General features: G+C 49.1%; 2 protein-coding genes across 4 annotated transcripts; one reads left to right on the top strand and one right to left on the bottom strand.

The window, feature by feature from the left end:
* Positions 1 to 421: 421 nt before the first annotated feature.
* lgals2b (galectin 2b) lies at positions 422 to 3,897 on the bottom strand. Its single transcript, XM_086210301.1, has 4 exons — positions 3,321 to 3,897; positions 1,746 to 1,819; positions 1,139 to 1,310; positions 422 to 778 (listed from the first exon to the last, which is right to left on the bottom strand). The coding sequence occupies exons 1-4, from the start codon at positions 3,321 to 3,323 to the stop codon at positions 632 to 634; spliced, it is 396 nt and encodes a 131-aa protein (XP_086066427.1). The 5' UTR covers positions 3,324 to 3,897; the 3' UTR covers positions 422 to 631.
* A 433-nt stretch (positions 3,898 to 4,330) lies between these two features.
* Positions 4,331 to 19,308, top strand: gtpbp1l (GTP binding protein 1, like). 3 transcript variants are annotated; one of them, XM_086212314.1, is made up of 15 exons: positions 4,331 to 4,456; positions 4,734 to 4,924; positions 5,452 to 5,563; positions 8,058 to 8,238; positions 8,469 to 8,652; positions 9,131 to 9,295; positions 9,427 to 9,550; positions 10,561 to 10,675; positions 11,333 to 11,477; positions 12,507 to 12,689; positions 13,023 to 13,158; positions 13,272 to 13,450; positions 14,155 to 14,301; positions 15,704 to 15,760; positions 16,878 to 19,308. In XM_086212314.1, the coding sequence occupies exons 2-15, from the start codon at positions 4,736 to 4,738 to the stop codon at positions 16,992 to 16,994; spliced, it is 2,034 nt and encodes a 677-aa protein (XP_086068440.1). In that variant the 5' UTR covers positions 4,331 to 4,456; positions 4,734 to 4,735; the 3' UTR covers positions 16,995 to 19,308. The 3 variants fall into 3 exon arrangements, with proteins under 3 accessions (XP_086068440.1, XP_086068442.1, XP_086068441.1); XM_086212315.1 differs by lacking the exon at positions 4,331 to 4,456 and adding an exon at positions 4,478 to 4,496; XM_086212316.1 differs by lacking the exon at positions 15,704 to 15,760.
* Positions 19,309 to 21,922: the final 2,614 nt, after the last annotated feature.

Below are 21,922 nucleotides of genomic sequence, written 5' to 3' on the forward strand. Positions count from 1 at the left end.
ACGCAGGGAGTACTTCATCTTGCTGAGAATGTGGTTGCACCGTGTCACATTCCTCAGCCTCGGGCCACCGTTCTTTTGAGTCTCTCTGCAAATTGTCCCTGGAAGAATGCGCTTCGTGTCGCTCAGGTCGTATTTCGTCCTGCTTCTGGCGTTTTAACTGGATTTCGTGTTGCAGGGATTTGCTCTGCCCTCACAGCTTTACGTTTTTCTGCCACTGCCTCGTTGTTTTTGCCACATTTGTCCATGTGGTCCGATGCGTTTCCGAAGTCATGGTTTTATGTGGTGATTTACAATTTGATTCTCATTCATTCGCAGACAGCTGGAAAATGAGGATTTATGAATCTACAACGTTGCGTGGCATCAAAGACCCCTGGAGACGATCTGAGTATTGAACCAACAGACCTGTTTTCATTTTGCATGTCATTTATTAACAAACCCAGTGACTGAGCAGACATGAGGGAATAAGTTGAGCTCTGGCTCCCTCTTTTGGTCTTTACATGTCATTACAACATCACAACACCATATCAGGTTTTGTTGTTGGTTTTTTTTCAGAAACAAAGATGAACGAGCAGGCCTGGGTTTACAAAAGTATGAGAGCAGGAGGTCTCTGGGTTGTAGGACGGGTGGGCGTTCACTTGATCTTGATCCCAATTATCTTTGCGTCGCCGCTGACAGCGAAGAACTTGTACTTGACGTCCCCGAGTCGGTTCGGGAAGTTCATCATGCAGCCATCGGGGAGCTTGATGTAGAACTGCTCGTTGGTGAAGTTGATGTAGAACTGTGGAGGGGAGCGGCACATTTTAGATTCAGGTGGAACTCAGGAGGACAGAACATCAATAAATCTCTCTATCGTTCTTGGTGGGTTTTCCTTTGATGCCTCGGAGTCGCTGACCCCCCCCCCCCCCCCCATCTCTACCAGGCAGGTCGCCTCCAGCTATAAATTCACAGAGAACCAGTGTTGAATTTTTGTCGTGACAAAATTCAAATGCAGGTTTTTTTTCTTCAACCCTGTTGCAGTTTCGACCCTGAAATGACACCAACCCTTCGGACTCAACCCACCGCCCTTCGTCTGAGTCTTGTTTCCCACTCTGGTTTTTTGCAAAAACTAAACTACAGACGGCCTTCAACCCCAACACACCTTGCATTCCTCGCCACGCGTGAAGCTGAAGTTGCCGTCGCGCTCCTCGTCACCCCAGCACCCCCCGGACAGAGAGTTACACACGATGATGTTGGTGTCTCCGTCCAGGTCAAAGCGGGGGTTGAAGTGCAGCGCGATGTTCTCAGAATCGTGACCGATGTTGATGGCGAAGCTGAAGCAGAGGCAGACAGCGATGAAACATCAACGGAACCTCACCTGGTGACCTCTGAGTCCACGTGACTGCACCAGGTCATAATTCCACGCAGCAGCGTGATCAGCAGTACATTAACAGCTGATCGGTGGGGAGGCACAACGGTGGATTTCGGCAGAGAACCAATATTTTCTGCTGGAGAGAGATGGCACGTTTGTATGACATCAACATTCACGGACTAAAAAAAAACGCTTTCTCTCACAAAGTGAAACAAGCAGCATTTCTGAGTGTTTCACTGCTCATCTCTAGCAATCGTCCAAGCTCCTCCGTACGTGTGGGTCAGCTGGGCCGAGGCTTCCGTGAGGAAGATCATGAAATCAAACCAGAGCCGTGCGGTCTCTCAGACGCAGCTGGGCTGAGGTCCCCCAGCGGCGGAGCCCCGAACCCACCACCTACCTACAGCAGTCGTCCTTGGGCTTGACCCGGATCTTGAACTCCTGCCCCTCCTTGAATGTCATATCCTTCACTTTCTGTAAAGCACAAACAGGAATAGCAGAGCCGATCCAGGATGGACGAACGTACGCAACTAAAACAACCTTTTAATGGACTTTTACAGTTTTTTTCATGTGAGGAAATGACGACAGCTGTAACTGACACCAGCGTCCTGGGACGGGAAGAGAATTGTGGAAGTCCCAGAACTAAACATCAACGTTTAGTGCCGAGATCTTTCAGCTCAAGCAGAATGTATTTCACTTAACACACTGTCTTCATCAACACCTTTGTATGAATGTGGTGGTTTTCAGGAGTGTTTGAGAGAAAGGTAGTCGAGGCTTCAGTGTTTCGAGAAATGACTATCAGAGGTGTTCCTCCTCCGGTTGATGATCAACCCGCCTGGAACAGTCCTGCTGCGAGCTCGCGGCTGTAAAAGTCTCCAAACAGGAAGGTGCTGTATTTGCTGGCTGCGTGTCCTCGTCCTATAGAGGCAGTAAATCCATAAAGACACGCCTGCGCGGGACCTTCACCCCGGCACAGGCCACTATAGCTTTACAGGACCCGGATGCAGTTCAACGTGTGGAAGAATTACAAAGAAAAAAGCTGATAATCAAAGTAGCAAAAATATAACGAGACCTGAGAGAGTGACGGTTTCAGACGGGCAGACCTTCATCGACCCGCTGACCCCATCAATAACGCAATAAATTCCTCCCATGGACGCCGCTCCCATTGAGGGGTCTGTGTCACCTGATACAGGCCCGACGTGTCCATACCACACCTGCAGATACCTGGCCGCTAAACCTGAGTCTCACACACACACACACACACACACACACACACACACACACACACACACACACACTGGTGCCTCACTGACTGGACTGAGTTCTTGTCTAGAGAGAGACCAACGCCTCTGTCCCCAGGATGCAATAACAAAAACCGTTTGTGTTCTTTTAAATCAGACAACTGAGCCCAGACTTCACGGGTTTGCTGACAACAAGACGTTTGGCGCCAAAGCTTAGCTGCATGTAATATTTGTCAGACATACTGACAACGAGGACATTTGCAGGATGAGCGTCTCATCGACTTCATTGAACCTGGACGTAATCCAGTCAGTCAGTCACTCGTCTCTGCGTACACTTCAGGTCAAATTCTTCACCAAGCGCCGTTAATCTGACGTTTGGCGGCTTCAGCTCATGTTCTCACATGACGTTTGTCTTTCATTGGCTCGTTTATTGTTGTCTTTTACTGCTGTGCAATAAATGACCTCCGGGATGATAAAGATCCCCTTGAGTGTCTAGTAATTGTGTTTATATTTCTATAAATATGACAACCCCCCCCCCCCAAAAAAGGCAATAAAATCAACAGGAAGATTCTCACTCGTGTGAATTTCATTCAAAATCCCAGCTCGATCGAAGCGAAAAAAGCTCATAAAAGATTAGCAAGATACAGATTATCTGCCTGGAAGAGCCTGTTACCAGCAAAATAACCACAATCCCACAGTACACCGAACCTTCAGGCGGCGTTCACATCACTCACCATCTTGTTTGTCTTCGGTGGGGGGGTGCGTCAGGTGACAGAGTCCTGCAGGCTGGTGGCTAGCTTATATAGCAGAGGCAGAGGACAGGAAGTAAGCCGGTGAAGGGGAAAGGTCAACTTTGCCTCACACGAGGGAAGGTTTGAGTGGGAATGTTCCGGAACAAACAGAAATAGAAGACCAATAAGAATCAGAAGTGTTTGGATTTTGTACAGTGAACGGCTAAAAGTAAAAGCTCAGCTGACTTTGAATAAACCCATCAAAAAAACCAAAACATGGACAGTCAAACTGGCGTCAGCTGCCAGGACCGTCCACTGATGGCTCCTTGTTCAGTGTCCCATGTTTTGGGTCGAACGAATGGAAGGAAATCATGAAGTTAAAAAAGAAAAAAACGAGGAAGAAAAACAGTAGTATAAAGTGCAGTAAAAATACAACAACAAGCCAGTACTAAACCTAACCAACCCATTTAAATACTGCCTGTTTAAAAAGACCAGGAGGAGGCAAATCCCAACAATTCCTAACTCCTTATCATATATAATTACATACAAGTACACAAATCGTCACCAATTCTACTGTTTAGCTACTTACTTTCCATCGACGTGTATAAATACCTCAGTTCCATATACAGAGTATATAATATATTTAATAAACAATCTATTACATCATATGAACATACACAGCTGTCTCCATTAACCCTAACCTCACCCAAAACCTCAGAAATGAGAATTTTCTTCATTAGGATCACTTTTACACACACGCACGCACGCACGCACGCACGCACGCACACAAACGATGAGAACAAATCCTAAATGTGTGAAAATGTAGCTCCATGAACAGAACAACAATCTAACGTTGCCTCGCTGTGCTGAAGTGCTCTTCGAACATTCACCCCAGGCTAGTATTTTTGAATTATTATGTCATGCTACGTCAGTTTGTAAGTAGCCTGAAAGTAGGTCAACACAATTTCACCCGAGCAGCTGACGTAGTGTTGTGCTTCACTGATGTGGGCGTGCCCCACTGTACCGTAGCCAATCCCGTGCCTTCATTTCTCTTAGGGGCGTTCCCTGACTGAACACGCAAGCTGAGGCTAACCCGAGTAAACAACCAAGTTAGCTTCTCGGCTAGGTAGTAACTTATGGTAAGCTGTCTTTTAATAAGAAACATCACCAGCGTGTTTGGTATTTAAAAGTCCAAGCTTCCAACAGTTCGACAACGTAGCTGTCATGTCGCGGTTATGGAAATATGTCTGATTTTTCTTCTCCCCTAAATAAGAGTGTATGGTGTTTAGTTAGCATTAGCTAGCTAGATACGATAACTTTCTGTCTTTGCTAATTGCTACATGTTAGCTTGCGCACGGCAGATTTGAATTAATTTCGTGAATTAACGTCATTGTGTTTGATTTGTTTTCACTCCAGAAATGGCGTCGTCAGTGGCGACAGAACCAGTGATAAGCCCGGGTGCAATACCCGCGGGTGAGTGCATTGTCCCGGCTTGTATGTTTGCACCCGACCGGGGGAGCTCCGAGGATCCGTCCGGCGAGGAGACCTTTGAGGGCGGCGAACTGACAAACGGCGAGTCCGCGGATCATTTAGACCTGAGCAGCAAGGTGGGCCTCACTATGAATCATACATAATGGTAGTTGAGTTAAGTTATAAGTTGTTATCATTTAGTTGACGAGTGCTGTGCGGGGGTTGAAAAGTGTGTATTGCATGCAGAGAGTGTGTTTGGAGCCCGCTGTGTCCACGTGACAGTGACACGTATGATGCCTGGCGTGCCGCGCTGCATGCTGACATGTTCCAGTGCTCCAGTGTTCCAGTGCTCCAGTGCTAAATGAAGCGGCTGTCACCATGAATAAACGTTGGTGGACTTGCACAGTTTGGGGTCTTAAAACAAAAACTACAACTTTGCTTTGTTGTTGTTGTTGTTGTTTATCATCTTTTATTTATCTTTCTATACAAAAGTCTTTTATATGTTTGTTCTTTTATTTGTGTATATTATTGTTTGTGTCAGTATTCCTGCTGTGCCCTGAAGCAATGCACAGAAATTTCATTTTGGTGTAAATCATAATGACAAAGTCTGGGTCAGAGGAAGCTTGTCCTGCACTGTTTTGACCTCACTTGTCCTGCCTTCCAGCTGGTCCTCGTGAGTCCAACAGGGGAACAGTATGATTCCTTGCTGCGGCATCTGAGGGAGCGGATAGATGAGGGCTGCGGAGAGACCATCTTTGTCGTGGGAATGGGCTCAGGTAAGGCCATCGAACCCCCATCAACGTTTGTGAAAAGGTCTGAAGTCAACAGGAGGTTAACAAGCTGAGCAGATGTCAAAGATGTCCCGAGCCGATCCCAGGGATCTTCCCGGGATCTTCCCTTGCAGCTGCAGGAACCTGTAATGTATATCAGCTTCATAAAACTGTTGGAAAGTGATCTTTTAATTACCGCTCATCTGTGTTCGTCCACCTCAGTCTGCCAGAGTCGCATTGCCAGTCTGTTCACCACAGCTGCACTCCACAAACAAGAGGGAGAGAGCGTTGATAAATGTCCCATGTTTGGCAAAATGCACGGGTTGACTTCGCTCTCCAACAGTCGTTTGCGAGGGAAGAACTTGCCCTCCGGAATGCTGCTGCTCTGCAGGAGCAGCGGGACTGAGATTTTCTTTAGTTCTGGACATTTGCTGCACAAACAGCTGCATGCTGGAGGATTCGTGCTTCAGTTCTAAGATAGTTTTCCATTTTCAGTGTTTGTCCACACTAACTGACCCTCTTCTCCTTCACACCTCCTGAAAGGGAGGGAAAATCATTTCAAACCACGGGGTCAATAAAGTCAGAGTACACAGGTGGATGTGGACATGAGTTGTTACTGTTCATGTTGAAACAGACATTTCGGAGAATGTGAAGTCTTGAATCTTCCTCAAAGGTGTGGAGGTGTGTGTTAAGCCTTTACGCATGGAATCAACATTTGGGTTCATCTTTAATCTGATTTATCGCCCATGGCAACATCTCAGTGGTGCCTTCAAAACTTCAAAGTAGAAGAAAAGGCCGAGTGACCCTTAGACGTCGGGTCTTAGATGACTTCTGCGTTCACATTTGTGTAAACCGAAGGTAATGTGTGTGTCAGCTGCTTCTGTGTTTAGGTAACGTGTGATCATGAAGGATGAGGTGATACATCACCCTCCTCGACTCTATCGTCCTCCATGATGTTGTATTGCACTCGGCTCCAGGATGAAGAAGCCCAGCTGAGGCCTGTGTGCCCTTGTTAGCACCGGACCTCAGTTGTACACTCTTTAGTCTTCATTCTGGAACCGTCTGACACCTACACAAAAACATGAGGGCCTTTGTTGGCCACCGGAGTTGTTTTCTGCCTGGTACAGCAACATATCTGCCCCATGGGGCTTGTTGAAGGGTGTCATTTTCCCCCTGCTCAGCACTGCCTCTCCCGCTGGCTCAACTAGTTATTTAGCTTCAACGGTCGCGTGTTTGGAATGACCAAGCAGCAGAGTGCTGCTCATGGGCCGACGCACTTTCAATATTTCCAGGGTTCAGAAAGACCCTTTTTCGCTTGACGTTGCTTTGAATTGGGATTGCATTTCTTCCGTCGTCAACCTCTGGGTCTGTCGCACATCTGTAAACTCCACATTTTTGCTTTAATGGGAGGGGAGCAGGGGTCTTTAGTGGTCAGTAGTAATAGACTCCGCAGAAGAAGTCTGGATTGTCTGAAAGTTGGATCGGACCTGAAGGTTAATTTGAGACACAGTGCAGCATTAGTGTGTGTGTGTGTGTGTGTGTGTGTGTGTGTGTGTGCGTGCGTGCGTGCGTGCATGTGTGCGTGCGTGTGTGTGCATTTTCATTTGAGTGGTACATGTAATACAAAATAATTAACTTTCCAAACAACAGACCCTGGTCAGCTTAACCCCGAGCTGCACTCCTGAGTACCTGGTACCCTGATAAAAAGACCCTGTGGCCTCCCTCTCCTCAGCTCACTGCTCAGGGTTGTGGATTTAAGACAGGCAGAGGAACGCAGGGTTAACTCATAACTCTCATAAGTTGTTTATCGTTTATTACAAATATTTGGTGCCAATGTCATCATTTCTGACCACTCCAGAATTGATAATAATGTTTGGGAAAAAATCCTCAGAAAGACACCTCCTCTAGGGATTTATTTTGTAGAGCGCAGCTGTAAGCTGCTGGAAGAGTTTGAAAATTGATATGGTGGATAATACTTCAATGTTCTTGAATTTGACCTAAGAAAAGGTTTGAAGAACCTGCTCCAAATCTCCACATTGTTGTGTGTAAGTGCCTTTATTTTTTGGATTCGTCTTTGTGTCGAAGCCAATAAAACCAATTCTGGAGCCGGGATTGTGCCTGAAGCTTTCTTTGCTGCAGTTACGATATTAGAGTTTTCTCATCTTCCCACTCCTGCCTCTCCCAGAAACCACCTGTTTATTTACTCTCTCCTCTCCAGTGTTGGAGGTGTGATTTCCTGCAGGTCAGGACCCTGCATAGTGGCTCCGACATGCAGGACAGTAAAATACAACCTTGCTGTATCGAAGCTAAACGGGAGATTTGTGACGTTGCATGACGTGTATTTGTTGTTTTTTGAAACAATTGGACAAATGTGTGACACTGATTCATAGAAATTATACAAAGCAGAATCCAAGCACGCAGGTTTTCTTTTCATGGCGAACCTGCGATCCCTGTCCCCTGATTCTACCGTCCTGGACTTTGTCCTCCGTCTTCCCTGTAGATGGAGGAGACTACGGTCTGGATGAGAAGGACATGGACGCGTCTGTGGCCACGGTGCAGTCGTTGTGTGAACAGATCGAAGCAGACCTCATCCTGCTTAGAGAGAGGACGGACGCTGGTGGAAAGATTCGGGATTACCTCATTCGCCGGCGTGTGGGTGAACAGGATTTCCTGGAAGTCAGGTAAAAAAAAAAAAAAAATGAACCTTTTCTATCAGGTAAGCATCGATACCTGCGGCGCCCCACACGGGCTTGAGATGTGTTTGGGTCTGTGCGCACCTATGAGAACTACATAAAGAACAAAATACACACAGCCACGATGGCAACAGAGCTGCTGCAAGCTTACTTGATTTTGATTTTTTTGATTTAATATGAGCCACTTCATCAACTTCACCGCCATTCTGTGTCCTCAGAGTGGCGGTCGTCGGCAACGTGGACGCTGGGAAGAGCACGCTGCTGGGCGTTCTGACACACGGAGAGCTGGACAACGGCAGAGGCTTCGCTCGCCAGAAACTCTTCAGACACAAACATGAAATGGAGAGTGGGCGGACCAGCAGTGTGGGCAACGACATCCTGGGTTTTGATCACGAGGGACAGGTGAGCCACTGTCAATCCACAGGACCCTAAAGGTGCAACAAGCTAGTCTGTCCCTCCTGTTGCGTATTTAGGAGGCGGTGGTGAGTCACTCAGAAGTCTGATCTCCTTACCCTCCGGACGAAAACTCATCAGCTCAGCTCCGGTTCACCTCTCTTTGGCACTGGACGTTACAGATTTCTGATTTTATGATTCTCGTCTGTTGGGATTTCATTCAGTTGAGAGTGGATTACAGGAAGTGAATATGAGGACACAGGTCAGAATCACGACTGCCCCACGGTTCAGCTGCTCTCTTCTCTTTTTCAGTCCCTGGCTAATGAATCAGATCAGATCTGTCACCCAGATTAGTGCGGAGTTTAAGAAACGACAGGTGTTCATTTCTCTTCCTGCGCTTCATTGAAACGTCGGTGAACGCAGTGACAGCCTACGTGTCATCTCTGACACTCAGGAGGTCATTTTGTGTTCTCTGCGCCCCCTTTAGGTGGTGAACAAGCCGGACAGCCACGGTGGCAGCCTGGACTGGACCAAGATATGCGAGAAGTCCTCAAAGGTCATCACCTTCATCGACCTGGCAGGACACGAGAAGTACCTGAAGACCACCGTCTTCGGCATGACCGGACACCTGCCTGATTTCTGCATGCTCATGGTGAGACAGCAGCCTGGGACTGTGTCCCCGCTTTGTCAGCGGATGGTTTTCTGGTGTGTTTTTTTACGGTTGACTTCTTGGCCAGACGTCCCAGACCACCTATCCTGTCTTTCTGCTCTCGCTCTTCTCAGGTTGGCAGCAATGCTGGCATTGTTGGCATGACCAAAGAGCATCTGGGTCTTGCTCTGGCCTTAAACGTGCCCGTCTTTGTAGTGGTCACCAAGATAGACATGTGTCCAGCCAACATCCTACAAGGTAAAGACGGGAAAGCTCCTGTTGTGGTGCCTGTTTTTGTGTCATATCAGCCTGCAGAAGTGTGTTTAAAGCAAAGCGTCACGTCTGCATACACAGAGTAATAATTATGATAAGTTCCTGCTGAGTGTTGGGAATCAGTTGTCAGTGGCTGCATTCACATGGACGGTCATAATCCCGCCAGTGACCTCAGTGACCTCAGCAGCTTTGAGATGAAAGTGCTAACGTGAGTTTCTTGTTGATGATCGCATTCATCCCCTTGTTCACCTCACCTCATGCATGGGTGTTTCCTCGGCATGTTTTCTTGTTGATCATGCAGAAAACTGAGCTCAGACCAGTTTGCAGCCCTCACAGGAGGCTGAACGTGCCTCGCCAAAACGCTGCACACAAACTCCAGTGGGAGCTCACGGCGCGATGGTCTTTACCCGGCAGTAAACTTCCTCACGGTGTGGTCTTCGTCAGGTTAATAGCAGAAAATTACCGACCTGCAAACACAGCCTGCAACAACATCTTGCTTGATAAATAACGTTATTTTGTATTTCCACAGCAATAATTAGCTCAGTGTAGCAGCAAACCACAGCAGGATTGTTGATAGTCACTGGCTTTGGCTGAACACTTCTTACTTTAATGATGTTGAAGTAGTTTTTATGAAACCCAACACTCACTCAAAACAAAAGCCTCTCAGGGATGAAAAGGAATTATGTCTCCTAAACAGCAGAAAGAGTTTTAATTTAAAACAAGGACGAGGAGTTGAGTTCCCCTCAGCAGCAAACCGACGCTGCAGCAAACTGAACCAAGAGCAGCAGATGAGTGAGGTTTTTCGGTCTGTGTACAACCTCAGTAAAAGGCTGTTTCTTTCACACTTCCTCCTGTTTTCAGTCAGATTCCTCTCATAGTGAAGCCACGGTGGAACGCGTCGCGATCCAGCCTGTTTTAAGTCGAGTGTGTCACGTTGTTGTTTGTAGAATTGCTCATCTGGTGTATTTATGTGGATTATCTGCGTTCATCCCCAGAGACCCTAAAATTATTACAAAGGCTATTAAAGTCTCCAGGCTGCAGAAAAATCCCCGTGTTGGTCCAGAACAAGGATGATGTCATCGTCACAGCCTCCAATTTCAGCTCTGAGAGGTAAGACGTGGCTAAAAATGGAAAGGAATAAGAATCGGACAGAAGAAAGGTCCAGCAATACTGCGTGCATCACTCATTTTTCAAGTGCTAATGAGAAACGTAACCATGTGTGACCCGATGTCGAGTGCTTAAACTCGCCGACAGAGCAAAGGCAAAATGTGACAACATGCTTGAGCTGGTTTATCGTTCCACAAATTTAACATCTTAATGAACGCACATGGATTTCCAAAGTTTAAAATTAATTTTGAGCTGTACTTGTATTTGTCTTCTTGCGGTGTCAGTTTATGCGTTAAGCTCGAAGCACAAGTGCATGTCTGTATTGAAAGTCAAGCTAATTCCGTTTCTTTCTTTTTTTTTGTCTCGCGCCGCATCACATCAGAGGTCAAGTGAGGTTCCTTTTCCTGTGCAACAGGTCCAGACCTTGTTCTTCTAGGAAATAAATGAATTATCTTTATGTCACGGATCTAACATGATCACGCTTCATTTTCTTTCTCCGTGACGGTTTTTCAAAGTCTCTACAGTCTTTGTTTGAAGAAACATTAAAAAAAAAAAGCAGTAAACCTCGAGGAAACCCAGACGCGTGTGAGCGATACTGTGTTTTTTTGTTGTTTTTACCTGTCATGCTTTTCTCACCTGGACGCTTCTTCGTATCTGCAGGATGTGTCCAATTTTCCAGATTTCAAATGTGACGGGGGAGAACATGGACCTGCTGAAGATGTTCCTGAACCTCCTCTCCTCCAGAACGACCTTTAGTAACGACGAGCCGGCTGAGTTCCAGATAGACGACACGTATTCTGTACCGGTATGAGATGAAGACCCACCCCGCGCATGTGGCGAGCGCGGTTCAGTCACTCACAAATACGCCTCTTCGTGTGCTGGCTTTCTTCCCTCCTGCATGGCTTCATAGTGACTCAGAAATGCAGAAAGAGTCCGTCACACATTCTCAGTATGAAGCTAACGGTTATGCTCGTCTGCACACGTTGTTCTTAGCTCAAATCACAGGTAGGTGGACGACTGAGCACACGGCTGGATTAAGGAGACGTGGACTTCTCTGGATGATGCGCTTGAGAGTTTGGAAACGGCAGCTTCGCTGTTGTTAGCCGTCGGTCTCCTCTTTTAGCTTCTAGCTGAATTATGTGGCTGGCTCTTCCTTTCTGCATTCTGGAGTCACTAAACAGGGAAAAGCCACCTTCACGAGCTGAAGAAACCGATTTTCAGGTGCTTGAATGGTAAAATGCTCTTTTTTGGGTTTAAGTATTGCATCAGTTTTGATTGGTGGTGTTTGACCTGGGAGTTGAAAGTTGGTCCAACCATCGCAGAAATAAGCCAGATGTTGGCAGATGTTAGCAGATGTTGGCAGATGTTAGCAGATGTTGGCAGATGTTAGCAGATGTTGGCAGATGTTAGCAGATGTTGGCAGGTGTTAGCAGATGTTGGCAGGTGTTGGCAGGTGTTGGCAGATGTTGGCAGGTGTTGGCAGGTGTTAGCAGATGTTGGCAGGTGTTGGCAGGTGTTGGCAGGTGTTGGCAGATGTTAGCAGGTGTTGGCAGATGTTGGCAGATGTTAGCAGGTGTTGGCAGATGTTAGCAGATGTTGGCAGATGTTGGCAGGTGTTAGCAGGTGTTGGCAGGTGTTAGCAGATGTTTGCGAGGTGTTGGACAGTGGGAAGAAGCTCCAAACAGTCGGAAGAATAAATCTGATCGTATGGAAGTCTCACATCAGGTGTGACAGTCCAGGTGCTTTCACTGTGAGCAGCAGAGTTCAAGTGAGATGCATAAATGACGCCATTTTAAATGACGCGAGTGACCTCATGCTGCTCTCCTCCCGCCAGGGTGTGGGCACAGTAGTATCAGGCACTACGTTACGTGGATTGATACGACTCAACGACACGCTGCTTTTAGGACCAGACCCGCTTGGCACCTTCATCCCCATCGCCGTTAAATCCATCCACCGCAAGCGGATGCCGGTCAGAGAGGTCCGCGGTGGACAGACGGCGTCCTTCGCGCTCAAAAAGGTTGGTGGGAGAAGAAAGACTGTGTGGCTGAACTCAGAGTTTCAGGTTAAAAAAAAAAAAAAAAGTTTCAGGTTAAATCTGTTTTTATGGTGTAGAAACTTCCTGACACCAAGTTTTTAAAAACTTCAGTCCAAGAAAAATAGTCAGAAACTTTTGGATGTGATATGCATATGAATTAGGTTTTAACTTAATAATCAGTTTTTAATGCATGCAAATCCCATTGTGTGGGAGAAGAAGGTACTGTTCTGTTTCTAATTCTGGTTTGGCTTCACCACTCACCCCCTGCTACTTTTCCACTTCTGTTCCTGCTCTGAACTTCTCCTCTGCTCTCAGATCAAACGATCATCGATACGGAAAGGCATGGTGATGGTCGCGCCCAAGTTGATGCCCCAGGCCACCTGGGAGTTTGAGGCTGAGATCTTGGTGCTACACCATCCCACCACGATATCGCCGAGATACCAGGCCATGGGTGAGTGAAATCCCTTTGATGAAAGACAGCAGTCAATGGACGTCTGCTTGACTCAGCAGTTGCACTCGATGCGATGTGGGATTAAACGAGTCTCCGTCTCTTTGTCACGCCAGTCCACTGCGGCAGCATCAGACAGACCGCCACCATCTTGACCATGAACAAAGACTGTCTGCGGACAGGGGACAAGGCCACAGTCCACTTCCGCTTCATTAAGACTCCTGAGTACCTGCACTGTGACCAGAAGCTTGTGTTCAGGGAAGGACGCACCAAAGCTGTGGGCACCATCACGAAGGTACCGGAGACGATCGCTTACATTGAGGACGCCATGTTGTGCTCATTGTTGACAAAAAAGGAGTGTCGGCACCGTTACGGAAGGCGAGACGTGTTGTAGTGTTGGAACTTTACGTGGAAGCAAAGAAAGTCCCATCATGACAGGAATCCACACGAGAGGATTTTCAAGTTGTAACAGATTCAAAATGACGAGGCAGATATAAACCCCTTTTTTAAAGATTTAATCACAAGAGTTTACTCACCAGACCGTTCAATCAAGAAGCCTGACCGCCGTGTCAGAGTGGCGACTCGAGGGATCTCGCAGGAACCTGCGCGATCGATCCTGACCTCGCTAAGCAAACATGGAGGCCGGTGGTCCTCCCTCACTCGCGCTTGTGCTTGTGATATTTTTCATGGAAAAGCAGAAGCAGGAAAAATTTGGATGAAGTCAGACCTGTAGAGGCTGGTGCTAGCTACTGCCACAAGCTAACGCTCTCAAACTTCTGACTCTGAACCAATCGTGAACATTAAGATTGCGCTTGTAAATCTCCTCAATGCAACGTCACAGGGGCGATAATCCGTTCATCAAACCAGCCTCAAAGCAGGAAGCGACCTGCGACCGTCCGGAGCGAATCAGACGATCGCAGGTCGCTTCCTGAAGTTGCTTCGCTGTCAGAATCATAGATGTGATCCAGGTTTGGCTTAACTCAACCCTCATGTTTGCAGCTCCTCCAGTCTGTAAACACCCAGGCAGCGAAGGCGCAGCAGGCCAAAATGCAGGCTAGTAAGAAGACCTCCAAGGACGGCACAGTCACCACCGAGGAGGCGGGATCGTCGGCGCGGCCCCCCAGCCCCAGCACAGTGCAGCTGCCAGTGAGTAAACCCTCGCCGCTGAAGTGTGCGAGGACACGGAGCGAGCGCCTGGTCAGCACACAGCGAGGGCTGTGACCGAGGTGGAGCTGTTCCACCACTTGATGAGTCCAGTGATTGAAGTAGTGACCCTCTAACGCAGAGAGAGCAAAGGGAACCAACCATGCAGCTATTTGAACGATTGGGAAGCTGATTTTAGTTGGACAGCTTCAGCGTCAGCGAGAAATATAAAATGTTGATAATAATAAAAAATATGCTTTGTAAGCCGGGACACAGTATTTCACATAGAGCGCTGCAGGGAGGAGGTGGGTTTGTAGTCCAGCAGGAAGTGGTCATCTCCTGGTTCCTCCACCAACAGGAAGTGGTCATCTCCTGGTTCCTCCCCCAGCAGCCAATAGGATCGCTCCATGTGATTGTGGTGATTGAACCAGTAAATCAGCTCTGGGGAACAAAAGTTGATGATCTTCCAGGTTCAGTTCATCAGGATCATCTTCACTAATGAACCCTCTGATGATGCTGGAGGTCTGGATGCTACGTTAGCAGTGCTAAGCTAACGGTAGCCTAGGAAGGAGCTACACCAGGGTCACATGACTTCAAGGTCACCGCCACTGATGACCTTTAATGACCTCCTTGACCTCTGCAGGCTCCTTCAGAGGTCCCAGGTTTTTAAGACTCTCTACCACTGAATTTGAGGCGAGCTGAACTGAAACCTCAGCGCCTCTGAGACGAGGCGAGCGGCTGTTCAACGCTGTAACGCCTTCACAGGTTTTAGGACTCCTTCCTGCACCGCTCCATACTTCGAGGTCATGTGACACGTTTTCATCATGATGTTGCAGCTTTAGCAGCGACTAGGATCGTCTTATTTCAATGTTTGGAAAATGAAAAGCTGAAGTACTTTTATATTTCCAATCATTTCGGTAAAAAAAAAAGGCAAAAATCCAGCGGCACCAGTTTGAACCGAGTGAAGGGGAGGAAGAGAAGTGTTGCTTATTTGATTTGTTGTTTAATTATGGAAGAAATAAGGATGTTTCCCCAACGTGAGCTCTGACTGATGCTTGCTTCATGTCTGGCTTCTGCCTCTCATGCACTTTCCAGTTCTTCATCGCCTCTAAATTAAGTTCATCTTCTTCCTTCGCTCGTCTCTCTCTGTTCTGGATCTTCCTCCGTGTTTCTCCACCTTCCCTAAACCTGTTTTCATCCGTCGGTGGGTTCGTTCCCTCAACATCGTATTTTATCTTCTCATCTCACTTGCCATCCTCGCTCCTCTGGTTCCCCCCCCCCCCCCCGACGTTCTCGCGCTTTCTTTCATCTTTACCTCACGACCTGTCTACTCGGATTCTCTTCTCTGGTTTCATCTCTCCCTCTCTCTCCCTCCCTCCCTCCCTGTCTTGGCATGCTGCGTCAGACAGTGGAGGAGGAGGAGGAGGAGGCTCTATGTAAAGATGGCAGCAAAGAAAACAAGGTAAAGACGCATGGCGAGGTCTCCTCAAACCTCAAACTTGGATGCGTTTGTTTTCCTCACAGCCTCGCCCTGTGCCCCCCCAGCATGCCTCGTATCAGCCCCCCCACCCCACCCCACCCCACCCCCCAGGGCTGCACAGTTTTACTAAAAACTACTCCTTATTTTGATTTCCGTAGTGACATCAGAGGGACGGTTACTGTCTCACTGCTATCCTCATTTTCATTGAAAAACCCATTAAAATAATGATGATGTCGTTTTTCTGGGTACCAAACAAGGAGGTTTCTCAACTCTGCGGCGCCGCGGTGTTTGATTTGATGGTGCTCTGACACATAACAAGCCTGGGATGAAAACGCCGGCTCCCTGTGACCCAGTGTCTCAGCCAGCCATTTAATTGTGCAGCCCTGGATTCCCACACCTGGAAGTCCTACGAAGAGATGAGCTGAAGTGTGACCTGCTGGCCAGCACGCTCATCCCGCAGGCGTAGACGGTGGATGCAGTATTTGTAGTTGGTGTGTGTACTTGTCTCACGCCCCCGGTTACCGTATGAGTCCTACCTCTAACCGACCGCCACTTCTTACCTGAATTAACACAGGGCCTCTCTACCAGGAGTCTCCTGATACTGTAGCAGGCAGTGACCACATACAGGAGTGACCATGGTGTGTGTGTGTGTGTGTGTGTGTGTGTGTGTGTGTGTGTGTGTGTGTGAATATCTATCCAGACTGGTGACAAATTCCATCTGGATGAGCGTCGATGCTCCGCAGGGGGCAGACGGACCTCCAGCCACCAGTGTCATAAACTGGTTAACAACAGAATTAACACAACTTTTCTGGGACAAGTTATCATCCGACAGAGTGTTGCTATAGTGACAGGGACGACGTTGGCGCGTCACTGATATCAGCAGATCTTGGTCACTTATACGTCATCAATTTGGTTGGTGGGCTTTTCCAAGTGTTGTGGAGATACAGACAAATGTTCCACTTTGAAAGCCACCGTGCCGGCAGGTCTTCTCCCCGAGTTTGTCGCCCATCTGTGTACGTATTTGTGGATGCGCCAGCTTTAACCTCCGTCTTCAGGAGCCGTCGGCCGTCTCACATGCTTTCTCTGCTCTTGTTTGCAGCTCAAGTCTGGCGGTGGAGGACGCCGGCGAGGCGGGCAGAGACATCGAGGAAAGGGGGGCCTGAACACGGCGACCATGTCCACGCCGGTGGCGGCAGGAGCGGCGGGCACAGCCTGAAACTCTTAACGTCTCCTCGTGTGTTTAACAGGGAGGGAAAGTGACTGTGCTGCCCCCTGGTGGTTGAATCGACTGACTGCAAGCTCCTCATATCTCACTTCATTATTCACGGGTTTTCTTCCTCACGAATCAGTTTAAAGCGTCGTTGGTGTGGAAGCACGTGGGCTGCTGACGATGATCGGTGGTTGTAGAGCTCGGCTGTAGCTAACAGCGTTGGGGTGTTTGCTTATTAATCACAACCCTTTTTTCAAGCATTAACCGTTATTTTCCAGCCGGCAGAGGCACAGGTCACTTTCCCTTCCTAAGCTCCCCCCCTCCCCCTCCCCCCTCCTTTCTGTTGTCGCTCTTTGCTTCGTGTCTCCACCTTCCTTCGTAGTAACGCGTCTCTGTGGACTGGTCTCAGTCCGTCTGCTGCCTCTGCTGCTGGGGGACAGGACATGTGTGGTCGTGTGAAAGCGGTATTTTTAACCAACTCTTTGTTGGCACTGACAGCATTTGGAGTTGACTGAGCTGAAAGGGAACTGCTGCCAAATTTCAGGGAAATGTGTTGGTGTCAGAATCTGAAGCATGACCTGTTGTCTTGGGAAGTCAAGAAATCCACAAAATGTTTGATTTTGAATTAGCGATGGTTGAAAAGTCCTGCTGGGGGAGCGGCTCTGAAGCTTTACTCGCTGCTGTTGCTCTTCACCTGCTACGAAACATCTCCTCATCGATAGAAATCTTTTGTCCTTCTCCCGCAGTTTGAAAGGTCATTTTTAATCCATGTTGTCACCTTCCCTCATTCGGTACGGCAGGTGGTTTTACAAGGTCTAATTCCTGCCGTCTGGGGACATAAACGCACCTGAGGTTTTCGCTGAAATGATGTCACCGGCTTTGGTCTGCTTTCACCGGGGAAACGGAACATTCTCCTATCTTTTTTTACCAAGGACACCAAAAAAAAGCACAGAAATGCACGACGCACCAGGTTTGCCTGGCTTCAGTGCGGTGGGAGGCGGGACGGCAACACACGGCTCCTCTCTCATCACAGTTGGTTGCAGCGTTGAAGGACCCCCGTGTTTCACGTTTCACACTCCAGGTCAATAGGGGGCAGCATATTACACTCGCGGTGGCAAGTCCACCTCCACTGTAACATAAGGAAATGCTAACTGGCTTAGCAGGAGCAGAGGAGGAGACGCTCCCCTCACTCAGCTCAGGTTGCAACAGTCACTCTGGTGATGCTGTAGTCTGGGCAGCAGAGGGCGCTCGTCTGGGCCGAGTCCCTCTGCGACAGCAACTCACTAGCAGACCCTGGAGAGACAGAACCACTGTAAACGTGCAGCTGCAGACGTTCTGCAGTACATCAGGAAACAGCACACTCGCCAATCATCAAACCGCAGTTACCTTGAAGTCACGTGACCACGGTGTAGTTCCTTTATAGGCTACCGTTAGCTTAGCACTGCTAACCATTGCATTCAAGCTTCCAGCATCATCAGAGTGGTTCCTTAGTGAAGATGACCTTGACGGACAGCGTGTCGCTAGTGTTGGTCGAGGGAACCGGGGAAATGACGACGCCTGGGTTCGTCTCAAGAAATGCGTCACCGCCGCGGCGCTCTCCTCATGTCACATGACAACAGAAGGTCGTTGAAACTCAAGGAAATATCATGAAGTCCAGCCAAAACCTGCAAGGTGTTAACACATCAGAAAACAAATATATTTTTCTAGACTTTTGTATTTTTGGCTCGGGAACATGTTGGAGGATAAAAACACCCGGTTCTCTGAGGTAATCAGGCGGCGTGAGGCGGAGCAGCCGATTCTCAGAGGCTGAGACCAGAGAATTATTGACGGCTCAGAACTCGACACGAGTCACCAAACTGCTAACGACCTACGAGCTAATGAGCGGTTGATTGATGATGAATTGAAGAGCGCCGCCTCCCCTCAGCCTGGTTGCGTCCCCTGGACTCTCTGTGCGTTTTGTGTTGGGGAAGCCGCGACCCGCGGTTTTGACGGGCTCGTTTCTCCTCCGCCGTCTGTCCTCGTATGCAAATGTGTGGCTGTCACTCTGTGGCGCTGCTCAGTGACTCCTTCATGACTGTCCAGCAAACTCAACTGCCAGGGGAATTTTTCCTTCTTCTCTTCTGATTTTTCTTCTGTTCAGAGCGCATGGGTTCCCCCCCCCCTTTTTTTTTTTTTGGGAAGAGACACATTTTATGTGTTTTTATGTGCAAAAACTAAAAACGTGAGGAAAAAGTGAAGAGGAGCTGAGAATGGAAAAGATGCCATTTAAATTAAATGGTGCCAGTTTGTGTTGTAAATCCTTTGAAATAAATCTTTTCATGTTCAAGATGATTGTCACGTTGGAATTTCTCGGGACGTCAACGCACTTCCGTCACACGCACTTTGCCGAAGAAACTGTAACCATGGCAACAATTCTCAACCTGATGTAGCTGAACGGTAACACCCTGAAGCGTGAGCCTAACATCCCCCCCTGAAGCGTGAGCCTGGCATCCCCCCCTGAAGCGTGAGCCTAGCATCCCCCCCTGAAGCGTGAGCCTAGCATCCCCCCTGAAGCGTGAGCCTAGCATCCCCCCCTGAAGCGTGAGCCTGGCATCCCCCCCTGAAGCGTGAGCCTGGCATCCCCCCCTGAAGCGTGAGCCTGGCATCCCCCCCTGAAGCGTGAGCCTAGCATCCCCCCCTGAAGCGTGAGCCTGGCATCCCCCCCTGAAGCGTGAGCCTGGCATCCCCCCCGAAGCGTGAGCCTGGCATCCCCCCCTGAAGCGTGAGCCTGGCATCCCCCCCTGAAGCGTGAGCCTGGCATCCCCCCCTGAAGCGTGAGCCTGGCATCCCCCCCTGAAGCGTGAGCCTGGCATCCCCCCCTGAAGCGTGAGCCTGGCATCCCCCCCTGAAGCGTGAGCATAGCATCCCCCCCTGAAGCGTGAGCATAGCATCCCCCCCTGAAGCGTGAGCCTAGCATCCCCCCCTGAAGCGTGAGCCTAGCATCCCCCCCTGAAGCGTGAGCCTAGCATCCGCCCCTGAAGCGTGAGCCTAGCATCCCCCCCTGAAGCGTGAGCCGGGCATCCCCCCCTGAAGCGTGAGCCGGGCATCCCCCCCTGAAGCGTGAGCCTGGCATCCCCCCTGAAGCGTGAGCCTGGCATCCCCACCCTGAAGCGTGAGCCTGGCATCCCCCCTGAAGCGTGAGCCTAGCATCCCCCCCTGAAGCGTGAGCCTAGCATCCCCCCCTGAAGCGTGAGCCTAGCATCCCCCCCTGAAGCGCAGTTGGTCCACACGGGAGTTGAGCGTCTCTCCTGTTCGCTGCGTTTGTCAGGCACTTCGGAGGAGATTGGCCTCCACGAGTGGGCCGCACTTGTGGAACCAAACCACTTTGGCTTCGGTTGCCTCGTGCGTCTGTCCTGCGATCTGAACGGTTCACAAATTGAAATTAATGACTTTGTTCTAAAAGGGGAGCGAGAACAAAATCCCCTTCCATTTATAAAGAAGAATGGTTTATTTAACCATCAAACCATGAATGCAAATGGCCCTTAATAACTCTTAGTCACTCCCCGCGGGCGTTCAAGGAGCGTGGACGGTGTTTAGTTGCTGTGTCATATTTTTCTTCACATAAATGGTCAAGCAGTTCCTTTCCTGAGTCGGTGAGGAGGAGAAACGGCAGCCAGGAGTCTTCATTGAACCCACTGATACAGAGACAGACTCGGGTTTAACTGAGACACCCAAGACTGGTGGCTCCGTTCGTCTGAGTTCCAGATCTCTGCCGTGTGACTGCGGTTAAAAACGTTCCTCCTGCTGACGAAGAGCCGAAAACCCCTCCAGGAACCTGAGAACCATTTATTCTCAGGTGAAACCAGAGAGTCCACTCACTCCTCACGCAAGGAGCTCCCCTGGCGTGTCAGCAGGGGCGGCGAGACGGAGGCGTGGAAGCAGAGATTTGAGGGTCCGAGGACGACGCGCAGACCAACCGTCACCGGCCTAGACCTGCACGTCGAGCGTCGCTCCAAATGCGCCCGCAGCAGAGATGTGCCACAAAACCCTGCTCACCAAATCCAGCTGTTAAGTAACGTGAGTGTTGTCCCACCAGATCCCGGAATCGTTCCACCAGAAGTCACTGTGTCAGATTTGAAAATTGCTTTTTGCAAAAACATTGACTCAAACGGCGTTTCACAGCTGGGACACTTCGCCATGTCAGCCTGCCGCCGATGCAAAGGGCTTCAATCATATTTGCTCAGTAGTTCACAAAGAGTCGGCCTTCCAGACGTCATCATTTTCCAACCCCCCAGGCCTTAATAGGCCAATCTGTAACAAATGATTGCTTGGTAGCCTTTCAATCCAAGTCCCCCTGTGCGAATCTCTCATTTTCACCGATGGCGTTCAACCAGGTGGCGTAAAAATGAAAATGGGAGCCGTCTTTGATGCGGAGCCTGGGATCAATGCAGGGTGAAGAAACTTGCTGTCGAACAGTCGATGAAAGTAAGCACGAATAAGCTCTTTGTTCGGGTCTCTTTGGTGTGTTTACCCCCAGTGCTGCTCGTCCCCCGACGGACTCACACACCAACGACTGCTACTCGCCGTGTCCGCCTCTGGTTTGATCCCCGGCACCAGCGAGGGCCCAGCGGGCCGCCACCGAGGCAGCACCGAACCCACCCAGGGGCCTGAGTATCCAATATGGCTGCCACAGGAAGTCCTACCGTGTGCATAGATCCGTCTTTCCTCGGGAGGGAACGCTTTAACCGTCTCATTGTTTTCGGATCCCCGATGTTGAGCGAAGAAGAAGACGAGAGCAAACTGGTGGAGACAAACTGACATGAATCCAAGGTTCAGTTTGGTTTTCAGGAGCCAGCAGCTGAGCAGGTACTTCGGTGAGTAGTACTGCAGTTATACTGCGTTCACATGATGACGACACGCTGAGAGCGACTGTACAGTCGGTAAGAACTACTCGT

This window comes from Aulostomus chinensis, chromosome 8 (genome assembly GCF_037954235.1).
Source record: "Aulostomus chinensis isolate RoL2024-O1b breed Wild chromosome 8, RoL_Achi_v1.0, whole genome shotgun sequence".
In the NCBI taxonomy this organism is placed as follows: Eukaryota; Metazoa; Chordata; class Actinopteri; order Syngnathiformes; family Aulostomidae; genus Aulostomus; species Aulostomus chinensis.